The 12,336-nt window shown below is 42.1% G+C and overlaps 1 protein-coding gene across 4 annotated transcripts in view; it reads right to left on the reverse strand.

Annotated features, from left to right (window-relative positions):
• The window catches only part of LOC146583847 (DIS3-like exonuclease 1), a 29,377-nt gene that overhangs the window by 1,988 nt on the left and 15,053 nt on the right, over nt 1-12,336 (reverse strand). For 2 of the 4 annotated variants that reach the window (XM_085278336.1, XM_085278354.1), the window contains exons 10-17: nt 8,815-9,062; nt 6,694-6,786; nt 6,323-6,611; nt 3,657-3,892; nt 2,326-2,480; nt 1,972-2,150; nt 1,736-1,881; nt 901-1,072 (exon numbers count right to left, since the gene is read on the reverse strand). In XM_085278336.1, the coding sequence (XP_085134462.1) occupies nt 901-1,072; nt 1,736-1,881; nt 1,972-2,150; nt 2,326-2,480; nt 3,657-3,892; nt 6,323-6,611; nt 6,694-6,786; nt 8,815-9,062 (1,518 nt within the window). Of the gene's footprint in view, nt 1-900; nt 1,073-1,735; nt 2,151-2,325; nt 2,481-3,656; nt 3,893-6,322; nt 6,612-6,693; nt 6,787-8,814; nt 9,063-12,336 lie in introns of all 4 variants that reach the window. The other 2 variants (XM_085278330.1, XM_085278345.1) reach the window with 1 other exon arrangement.

The following is a 12,336-nucleotide window of genomic DNA, read 5'->3' on the forward strand; positions in this document are numbered from 1 at the left end:
TGGAAGCAGCAGTACTCTGTCACTTTTTCATGTCTTAAAGCCAAAGATGTGAGAATAACACACCGTTACTTCAGTTTCTTTTTGTTAGCTAACCTTAGGGTAATGTTTCCTGCTCTTTTTGCTTAAATCACATGCACTTATTCCTCACAATCATCGTGTGTAACATGCCTGAACTTAATATAACTTGACGCCAGTGATGGGCAGCAACGCATAATTAGATTACTTTTTTCAAGTAACGAGTAAAGTAAGGGATTACTGTTGCAAAAAAGGTAATTAGATTACTGTTACTGTCCCGTAAACACGCTGCTCTACTGTGTTACTAAACCGTGAGTTTGTTTGCAAGAGTGTCTCATGACAATGACATAAGTGCATGCGACGTTTGTGGTAACAAACGTGTGCAGAGCAACAATGGATCATTTACCGAGTGCGAGAGAGAGAGTGCGACCGTGCAGCGTTTAAAGGCGTTTATGTGAAAACAATTACCGCCCACTGTCATTTTTTATCTCCCTTTACAAAAAGGTTTGTGTAGAAACGCCACAAACTGGAAGCATTACATTTCTTGTCTTGGAGGAGAGCCCCCCCCCACACTTATGTTTTTATTTTCATATAATATTTAAAAACAATAAACTGAATAACTTTAAATGATTTATTTTCAGGAATCATTTTCGTCTCATTCATCTTACTGACGTTTTGTTACCTTGAGATTAGCTAACAAAGCAGCAACCACACAACACTTTATCACAACAAGATCATAAAACGTCTCTTAATGTTGGACCACAAAAGATCGTATGAACCTGTGATTCATATACACTCATGCATATATATTTGGAATCGTCGCCTTTAGGCGCTGCATTGCTGGAAACCTTCTAAAATGATTGATTAGCGTTTTCTGTGACTTACGGTGATGTGGTCAAACAGTTTGAAGGTGGAGGTGCCACAGCTGGAGGTGGTGGTAATGCGGTCCGGGTATTTTCGCACAGTGCCACCCTGCCAATCACAGCTGCCGTCCTGTCCCGCTACCACCACCAGGCCCTCTTTGTTCTTCAGATACACAGGCCCCCTCACACCATACCTGTGAACAACATGGCTGTGGTCAGAGGCAGCCTTACTTACTCAGTGATATTACTCAACCTGCTTTGCGCCCTGTGATTTTAATCATTACATGGATTCTACAGCCTTCTCAAAATGACCACAGGTTACATTTTAATAAACTGTTAATATTGCATATCCCTGTAACACCACAAGCATGGAGAACACTGATGTTATTAAATTACACTTTCCTTGCAATAAACAAGCAGCAACCTCCAGAGGTTAGCTAAGCTAACGTAGAAGTGCCACAAACACAAGGCTGGCTCCAAAGCACCGTCCCTCCCCACAGACTCAACTTCAGCAATGCAATTAACTTATTTAAAGCCTGCTAGAGAAAAGATTTGGGGTTTTAGCCGATTTTCCCTGCTCACAATAAATGTTTAAGGAATTCGTTTAGTAAATTTATACAATTTAAAACTCATTTTGAGGTTTTTTAAGAGAAAATAAAACTAGCGTGTATACTGTTAAATATACATTGATTAGCGTGCAATTACATCTTCCAACAAATTCATTCATTGTCATAAACTTTGAATTCGTCTATTAAAAATACACGAGTGGTTGGCCGTCTGTGAGCTGCTGTACAGCTCCATTAAACAAAGGAAAAGAAGAAGACTGCAGAACAAAACACAGGACTGAAGGTTCTTACTCTGGGATAAACACCAAGACACCGTTGTCTCGAATGGAGTAGACAACAGCGTCAGCCACACAGCACGGGTCTGTCTGAGGGTCTCGTTCTCTGAAAAACAGACACTGAAACAGTGCTGTGGATCGCATTTGGGCTGCCTGTGCTGCCTGCAAATGAAACACAGACGTCAGCACAGCTTCTGTTAATAGAGTAAGAGGTGAATCATTGAAAAACACAAACAATAAAACACCCCTGACCCTGTTCTTGCTGTTGACATGGTGAGCCATTTCCTCCACTTCTTTGTTACTGGCTGGTGCTTTACCAGATACAACGCCCCTCTGCATGTGCAGGGCTGCGGTAAGAAGGCGGTGCACGACAATGTCTGCGTACCGACGGATGGGTGAGGTAAAGTGTGTGTAGCGATCCAGAGCCAGACCTACGACAACGAAGCAAATATCAGCACGTTAGCCTTCTTTCTAGTTCTCAGTCGAATAATTCTTCACAAACAACAGACGTTGGACAAGTGTGTGCAGACGTGTGATGGATGGACTGACCCACAGTCACACTGAAACTCTAGTGCAGCCAATAAAAGCTGTGCAGCGGTATCGTACCATAATGGTAGTATTGGTCTTGAGGATGAGCACCAGTGGAGAAGTACAGAGCCTGTGACATAGCAGTGGTGGCCATCATTCTGAACAACCTGTTCACCAAGGGGTCCTGTGGGTCCACAGCTCGGTCCAGTGAGGCAGCTAAAGCCTTGTTGGACCTGAAGGAACAGAGCCAGAAACCAGGGATGAGTGAGGCCTCTCATCTCAGCAGTCAGTGACACAAAGCTACTTGCATCACCATGTCTCTTGTCCTGGGACCGGTTCTGCTGTTGGTTTAACCCCCCCCCCCACAATCCTCCAACCGCACATTCATATTTTGTTTTCAAACTCCATTGCAGTTCATTCCACGCCTCAGATCCTCAGACCTTTTGTAAACAGTTAAACAAATAAAAGTTAACTGTAATAGATTACAGGTTGTAATTAAATAAATCACTGCCTCTTTTAAAAAACAGAAAAACAAACCATCTTTAATTATTTGAGTTGTTTGCTTTGTTCCCGTGTGAGAATATTCAACACTGCTCTCTGTGCAAAACGGGTTTAAAAGCATAAACAGCTGTGGGATCCTGTTTGTCCGGGATTTGAACCGGGGAACAAACTGCGGCAGGATCAGCGTTGTGCCGAGGTCGGCATCGCCGACAGCATGTGTTCCCCCTGCGTGGCGAGCGTTCGCTGGGCACGGAGTGTGGATCCAGGTTACGCCGCCTCCATTACAAACAGTCAGACGTGGAAGTAGTGATGTTTTAGTTTTGTAAAAAAGTGAAACCTGAGTGTCGTTACATTACCATTCAGTTTAAGGGTTACAACAGAAATATTTATTGTCCTCTCGTGGTATCAGACGGGATTATTTTAACAAACGAAGGACATTTTGCCTGATAATTATATTTATCCTGTAACTTTACTGTGTAAAGAGCTAAAACCTCCAAAGTTTCAGGAGTAGTTAGTCGTTATAAGAAGTGTTTGTGAACTGAAAATCAAGAATGTGGGATCCTGTTTGTCCGTGATTTGGACAGCCCAGCGTGTGCTCCCGACGCAGGGGAAACTAATTCTGTCGGGGAGACCGACCTTGCCACGACAGCTGTTGTGAAGCTGAAGCCAAAGGCAAGATATGCTTCATCATATGTTCTAGTCTTTGGTTTGGAAGCATATTTGGCTTCAACCTCAACCTGAGCTGAAGGAACATGTCTTCTTCTTGTCTGACTGCTCATGTGACACCTGAGTGTGTCCCCGTGTTATCAAACATTTCAGGTTCACACACTTGTGTGTCTGAACATGATGTGCGTTGGACTACAATATGCATTTCCTCAGTTTCTATACTGAACAGTCAAAAACATTACCTGGTGTCAATGGTGAAACCTTTGGCCTTTGCAGTGTCCACCAGCTGGTTGAATAGCTCCTGTTGTGGTGGTGGGTGACACCTTAGAAGGGCCTGGTTGGGGAAAGCTTCCTGGATCTTGCGGGCCACCCAGTGGTTGGCGTAAATCATGCACTCTGCCACGGTCTCATGGACCTCCAGGGGCTGACGAGGGACCAGGGCCGTAATGTTCCTCTCCTCATCCAGCTGGGCACCCACCTGAAAAGGGAAAATGCTTCTAACGTGACTTCAATGAAAAAGAATATGAAAATGCATCAGTGGGCCACATTTTACTACAGTTTACTTTAACTCAGTTGAACATGCACCATTCCACCGGAACAAATGCTGCACGGAGAACCAAATGTGAATGAATCTCAACCTGAAAACAGTCTACTGTCTTTCCTACGTTCAGCTCTCTATCATACCAGTAAGAACACATATCCCTAACAGGCACACAGCTCTGCTCATGGGCACAGAAACTCCACCGATCTGCTGTTCATGCTTTTTGTTTATAGTGGACAGCCAATCAGAGTTTAAGTTAGCTCAAAGGAAATGTGCCTTAAAGAGAGAACAAAACTTTTCTCAGACTAAGGATGAACTGAGGGGACCCAAAGCACTTCAGCAGGAACCAAAAGAAGCCAGAAAGTTTGGATTTGAACACAGTTTTGGCCGTTTTATATAATAGATCAAGATGAAACATCTGTTGTCCTTATCCTTCAGGTGCAGATGTTTCACCAGCGGTCAATAATCCAGCTTTGTCAAGATAAGAACTTGATTTTTGGGTGGCAGCTCAATCATTAAACACACTTTTAGAAATATATTGGTTTTTCCACTATCCCAGAAGCAACCCGAGAGAATCATTTTTACTTCATATCAATATTCTGTGTGCGTACAGCCATAACAGGAATGCAATAACTGAATAATAAATAAATCCAAGACATCCTATTAGAGAGCATCTTATAGAACAACAGGAATTGTCCATATGAGGTTTTAACAGATGGCCGACCAGCCGCTGTAGATAAATGGCTGTGATCTAATGTGAAAACTGTCAGTGGTTTCACAGTGGAGTGCTTGGTTTCTTTATTCCAATATTCTCACTGAAATGACTTTCTGATAAAATGTTTTCTGCTGAGGAACGTGTTCTGCTTAGACGCCTGATTTTAAAAATAACGTCTCTATTAGACCGTACTATAATTTATTATCGATGAAAAGAAATATATGGTATCCATCTGTAATTCAGTAAATAACACAGCAAAAAACCAAACTAAACATAAAGACCTGGAAGACTCCTGCGTCTAAATTCATTCAGTTATTGTACTGAGTCCTGAACATGTTAGAAATATGGTATCTAAGCAGATTCTTACTCTGGATGTCATTACCTTGGCCTCCAGTAACGCTGTGAGGAACCTTGGAGTCATGTTTGACCAGGACATGTCCTTCAACGCACATATTAAACAAATATGTAAGACTGCTTTCTTCCATTTGTGCAACATCTCTAAAGTTAGAAATATCCTGTCTCAGAGTGACGCTGAAAAACTAGTTCATGCATTTATTACTTCCAGGCTGGACGACTGTAATTCATTATTATCAGGAAGTCCTAAAAACTCCCTGAAAAGCCTTCAGCTAATCCAAAATGCTGCAGCAAGAGTCCTGACAGGGACTAGAAAGAGAGAGCAGATTCCCTTCATTGGCTTCCTGTTAAATCCAGGATTCAAAATCCTGCTCCTCACATACAAGGTCTTAAATAATCAGGCCCCATCTTATCTTAATGACCTTGTAGTACCATATCACCCTATTAGAGCACTTCGCTCTCGCTCTGCAGGCCTACTTGTTGTTCCTAGAGTATTTAAAAGTAGAATGGGAGGCAGAGCCTTCAGTTTTCAGGCCCCTCTTCTGTGGAACCAGCTTCCAGTTTGGATTCAGGAGACAGACACTATCTCTACTTTCAAGATTAGGCTTCAAACTTTCCTTTTTGCTAAAGCATATAGTTAGGGCTGGACCAGGTGACCCTGAATCCTCCCTTAGTTATGCTGCAATAGACCGTGGCAGCTGGGGGATTCTCATGATGACGCCGAACATCATCATCACCTCTTTGTCATCATTATCACTGACTACATGTTTATAGACCAATCTCCATTTAATCATTAGTTATCATTAATCCCTGGCCCTTTTCCACAGGTGTCTTTTGACCTGATTTCCTCCCCTCGGCTGTATGAAGTGTTTCGGGGTGACTGATACTGAATTTTCTAACCATGATGTCATCTGACAAAATGACCAAACACAGAGGTTAAGTCAAACTTTCACTTAGACAGAAGCTTAGAAGGGAGAATCTTCTGCAGCTGAAATGTGCGAGAAAGATAGTGGTTCCAGTTTTTAATGTGCAGAATGGATTTCTCTCCACTGAAGCTATGTGCACGGTTTACTTTGTTTGATTCACTTCAGATTCATTGAATCATTTTGTGTCGTATGTTAGACGTCAGTAGTGACGATGTGTTAGGGTTAGACACTCAGCTATAACATGCTTACGCTTTCAATTAAGAACATGAACCTTAAATGTTTGCAGTCTTTATTTATATAGTCTTACTGTTAAGTACACACATTACCAAAACACACAAAATACTCTATGAAGATACAAGAAACCAATCATACCTCCACTCCTTCCAGCTCCAGCGCTCCTCCTCTGTCCCTCTTTGCCCGAAGATGTCTGGCTACATGTGTGAGCATCTCAAGTGCCTCAGTGAGTTGAGCTAGCTTAGAACCCTTTTCCTGAGGACCCAGGTTGGCCAGTTCCGCTACCTCAACCTGTTCTCCGTTGAGGAGCGCCTGAGCCAGCTCGTAGTGGAGCTGATAGGAGGAGCGGATGAGTGTACGACCATACCAGACCTCTTGGATTTCAAGGGATTCTGCGTCAAGCTCCCAAAGCACGCTCATTGCATACCTGAATTTGAAAGTGTCAGTTACACAACTAGCATGCATTTTAAGCATATGAAAATGAAACGTGTGATGGGAAGTCTACTGACCTGTCAGCACCTCCCAGCAGTGAGCAAAGGTCTGCGCTGAGAATAGCAGGCAGCATGTCGTACCTGCGGTCTGCCAGGTAGTAGGTTGTAGCCCTTAAGAAGTGACATAATAAATATAAAAAGGCAATGAGATCAAAGCAGCAGCTTTATCATCTTCTTTCTAATCAAAAGTGAGACATAATTTGAAAATAAGTACTAAATATTCAGAGTTTGTTCCACCTTTGTCATTTTCATCCTTCTGTTTATTAATAAGTCAGGAAGGATGAAATAAATAAGCAAAATGTTTTTCTTATGATTTAATAAATATTCCCCATTTTCTGAAATAGAATTTAAGGCTTCAAACCACAATCATGAGATTTTAATTTACTTCTTTAAAGTGTGGAGGCGAGCTGGACAGGTGGGTGATCTGCACGCTGCTTTGTGGACAGCTATGAAATGTAAAATGGAATTTTAGAGTAAGTCAGAGAGAAAGCAGAGGACCAAAACTACATTAAAAATCACAACATAAAAAATATATAGTAAGATTTCAGTATTATTTTATAAGTGCACGTTGTTAACAGTCTACACGGAGTTTCTCTCCTCACTCGGCTCTCAATCATCTTCTGTACATGCTGCTGCTGCTGCTGCTGCTGCTGCTGCTGCCTTTAAAAAACGACATGCACTTCATGGACCTTCTTACTAATTTATCTGCAGACTACACTTTATCAGATACATTTTATTAGCACTGGGTTAGACACTTCTGCCTTCTGAACACTCCTTTCTTCACTTCCAAGACTCAACAAGGTGCTGAAAGAATTCCGTAGAGATTTTGGATTATAGCGAGATTACACCGAGATGACAGCAGAATGCATTTGCTGCAGATTTGTCGGCCGTTCAGCTGTGACACAAATTTTTTTGGGCTGCTTCCCTGTCACATGGTGTCATCGCTGCATGTTCCCAGGAAGGAAAATTTGTGGAGATCAAGTGCAAGCATTACTTTTGCAGCCCCGACCTTCACTTCATTTACTGCAGATATTTTAAACTCAGTTTTATTCATTTGTACAATACAGCACAAAATAAATAAATAAATCAGAACATGTGCATATATCTGGACATAAACACAGATGAATATCTTCTTGTTCTATTACTGTGGTTCAACTGTCTTGTATCATCATCCTCTTTATTAATAAGATGCACTGAAAGCCAATTATAGACAAACCATTAACATCAGGTACTCAAGGTCACATGCCATCATGTGACCTCCGGTGTTTTCCTGACACCCGTAACTGTACAAAGGGGATCTGAAAACAAATGATGTGTGACACACTGTTCTTTACTTCTACCACTCAGTAGAATAAAACTAATTTAGTTGGAAGCGGACTCATTTTTCCTTTTTTTGCTGCATGACCTTCTGGTTGAATGTTGTGTACAAGTATGGCTGCCATGTCCCGTAGTAATATATGTTTATGAAGGCCACAGTGAAAATCACTCAGGCTTTCCCACAGCGGAAACATTCCCCTGTCCTGTTAATGGCATCGTACTCAAAATGAGCACAAGTTCTTCGTAACAACATGGACCACTGTGTTCTGTGTGTAGCAGTTCTCTACTGTGAGAACCCCAACCACCTTTTAGCACGACCAGCATTCGTCCATTCGCACACATATTCATACAGCGCGTTAGTCTATACCTTTAAGCATTTTCTCTCACATGCACACTCACACTAATGGATGCATCCAGGGAAATTTGGGGGTTAAGTATTTTGTGCAAGGTGACTTTAACATGAAGCCCGAAGGCACCAGGGATTGAACCAACAACGTGCTGACCATTGGTTCAATTCCTGGTGCCAGTGATACTTTCAAAGCCATCATGGACCCTGTGAAGTCCTTCTACATGTGATTAAATGATAGACATTTAAGGCTTAATGCTTCACATCAGACACGAGCCTTATTTAAGGTGGCCCTCTGTGTTATTTATAATTGCGCTACAAGGCATGCTGCTGATGCAACATTAATTCAGGCAACAACTTTCTTGCCTCTTTGTACTTCTGAAAGTTCCTCTGAACACTTATGCAAGATGCTGTAATTTTCTTTTATCCTTTTATATCCCACCTACTCTACCCAACCACTCCAACCAGTTCCTCACCTTGAACGTGCCTCCAAGTCTGTGAGCGAACCCTCTTTGACAAAGTGAGTGACATCAGCAATGTGAACTCCCAGCTCCAGCCTTCTGTTGGGGAGCTTGTGTACAGACAGCGTGTCGTCTACATCTTCACAGCCGCGTGGATCGATGCTGAACACCAGGCGACTGTCCCTAAGATCCCGCCGCTCTGCCACCTCAGAGGGGTCTACCGTCCACGGCTTCTCCAGAGAGTTGACCGGCATCTCTCTCAGCTGATGGCAGACGGACAGGCACAGCTAAACAGCCGCATAGTCTTTTGAACTTTTCACATTTTGTTATGATTCTATACAAAACATTAATAATAATAATAATAATAATACATTTTATTAAGCGCCTTTCAAAACACTCAAGGACACTTTACACAAAGACAAAGCAAAACAGTGTTTCACTTTCAGTTGCTCCCTTGTCACAAGGGGTCACCACACCTGATAGCTCAGCATCTTTTGATACGGCAGAGTTTTATACCAGATGCCCTTCCAGGCACAACCCTGATTTGTATCTCCGGTTGCAATCGAACCAGTGACATTTTGCCTGCAAGCCAGTGTGTAAACCACTGATGAAAAAAGGAAAGAATGAACTATTCCACATATTTAATGATTCTTTAATATTTTGTTGATTTGATAATAATAATAATAATGGATTGGATTTATATAGCGCTTTCCAAGGCACCCAAAGCGCTTTACAATGCCACTATTCATTCACACACTGGTGGAGGCAGCTACAGTTGTAGCCACAGCTGCCCTGGGGCAGACTGACAGAAGCGAGGCTGCCATATCGCACCATCGGCCCCTCTGGACAACAATAGCTATATTGCAATCTTTAAAACCTTTGGTTACTATGGTAACTCTCTGATAACCAAGCACTCTCTGATGTGACCAATCACAGAAGCTCTACTGCCACCCCCTTTATAACATAAAAAGTTATGAATGATGTTCCAGTCTATGATAGTGGACTCATCTGTGCTTGTCCTTTGTTACAGCCCATTGCAACCCTTACACTCCTTACAGTGGAAATGCAGTTGTCTTCAGGTGTTGCCTAGGTTTAACTGCCGATTGTCTACACCTGGTGAGGTGTGGCTAAAGGCGTTCCTGAAGTGGTCTAGTCCAATCACCTTCTCCAGGCCAATCAGCATTCATGCTGTGTCCTCGGTTATTCTTCCTTGTACACGCCTCATCTCATCACTCATGCTCCATTCAACCATTCCACCACCAGCTTCCAGGCTCTCGGGGCTCCTGCTCTAATCCTTTTCACAGACGGGGTTCTGTTCCGCTGAGATAGGCCATCTGAGTCTAACGGCAAATCACCTGTTTAAATTCTGTTCATCAGTAAATCAATTTCATTCTTTCAAATAACCTCTCCTTATTAAAATATCTGTACTGTATTTAGTGATGAACAATTGTTAAACTCTGGTGTTTGCTCCCATAATTTCCCTTTTATTTTGACGCTCTCTGCTCTTTCCTCTTTCACCTGATCTCTGACTGCGATTGTTTGGAGGTGAAAACCAAACATCACCTGGGTTTCAGAAAACCAGAGTTACCCTGGTAAGCAACCATTCTCTGTATCTCACTATGGGAGATATAATCTACTTCCAGGTTGTAAGTTCTTTATCCTTAACAAGGTATGGAGCAGGGTAAGCCCACACTAAGGACTGAGTGTGCCAGTGAGGATGCAATAATATCAAAAACGCATAACCTAACAAATGTAATAGATGGTCCTCTGGTGAACTGTGAAGGTCACACTCTCAGTAGCCTTCAACAGCCACACAGACAGATACACTCAACAAAACAGGAACACACAGATGCTTCAATCTATGCAAAGGAGTGCAAGACACAGAAAAGCGCTATATATGGCTACATTTTCAGCAATTTACCGTTTAAAAGTGGGCCCTGCATAAACAGGATGTGGACCAATTGGTGCATTCCCAAAGTAAATGTGATACGAAAGAGTAGCTAAATGCAGTTTAATAAATGGAAAATAATCCTCTCTTATTTAGCTAATCCTGAAGGAAACATAACACATGTGGAACAGAGTTAGGAATGGGTACCGGCAATGTTCCCTCGAAGCTGTGTGTGTGCACAATTGCGCACTGCTGGCACGGTCTCTGCGCACAAAAAAAAAAAATCTAACCTGAATTGAAATTAAAATCAATACTTTAACAAGTCTGTTTTGCAGTGTTAGTCAGTGACTGGCTGCTCCCGTATGGGATCCAGCCAGTAATGCGATTCACATTCGTATATACGCAGCTAATCAATGTCGTTGACAGGCTCTGACAGCGTCCTTATGTGCCGACACCGGTGTTTTAGCGAGCAAAGCGGCGTGGCGACGTTTAGTGTGTGTCAGAACAATGAGGCGACTGCTGAATGTTACAGGTGTTACAGCAGTGACACATCTGCTGCTGTCAGGCCTGCAGGTATCAGGCTGTTGTTCTCCTTCATCTCATAGTGGACAGAAATTATTTTTGGAGCGGCACAAATAATTTGTGTGGCATCAGATTAGATGCAATTTGATGATTGTTCTCTAAATAATTTAAAATGTTTATTTAAAAAAACGCCTTGGCTGCATTTTTAGGTAAACAGCTGCAAAAAACTTTGTTGTTTGCAAAACTCAGTAACTTTTTTGAAGAAGTAACTATATAATTAATTACCCAACATTGGTCATTATTTACTGTATTTTGCAGACAGAGTTACAGACTCTCTCCCAGACCACAGACTCATAATACAAGTCAGAGCTTTATGAAAAAAAAACAAAAGAAACTTGTGTTTTCAAAATTGGAGTTCAAGTTATTTTTACTTCCAATAGTGTTAACATGCTACACAGGTCATGAACAAGATTTTTTTGTTTTGTTTTTTTAAATTTTCATTGTAAGTGGGCTAAAATAGTTAATTAAAAGTAGTCTAACATAAATGTAAATGCTGTAATTTTATTATTTTAATGAACCATGTAACTTGCATGGATTCGATGCTGGCGTCACCACAGTGCACACGTCTGCTGTTGCTCACAGTGGTCCAAGGGATCGCTCAGGGAGTTTGTGCGTTTGCTCAGACACATGAAAAATTAGAGGGAACATTGGGTGCGGGTATACCGGATACGGGTGGCTTTTTTTTTTCTTGAGATGTCATACACTTTGGATTCTAGCCAATCATTTTATGTTTCCGAGGATAGTAGGCGGGTCCAGGTACGTATGTTCTTTTAGAGCAGAGCTACAGATTAAATGTCCAAGGCGAAGCGGTCAAAAGTCTGGCTGTACTTCACAGCAAAATATGCAAACTCAGCAGCCTGCAACAAGTGCTTTAAGCTGATACTGTGATACTGTGCAAAGGAAGTAACACCTCGAATCCGATGAAACACCTGGCGACGCATAGCGTTTTTTTAAAAGCAGAGAAATGCATCGTATTTGATAGCTTGCTGCGAGACTTCACACCGAGCACATCTGCTGCGGGTGTGGTGCCTGTTATTGGACCTGGAGTTAGCAACATCCCCCAAAAA

The sequence above is a fragment of the Mchenga conophoros genome, linkage group LG1 (assembly GCF_057382185.1).
Source record: "Mchenga conophoros isolate Kocher_MC1m ecotype Shallow Benthic linkage group LG1, M_conophoros_male_GT1.1, whole genome shotgun sequence".
NCBI classification, from domain to species: Eukaryota; Metazoa; Chordata; class Actinopteri; order Cichliformes; family Cichlidae; genus Mchenga; species Mchenga conophoros.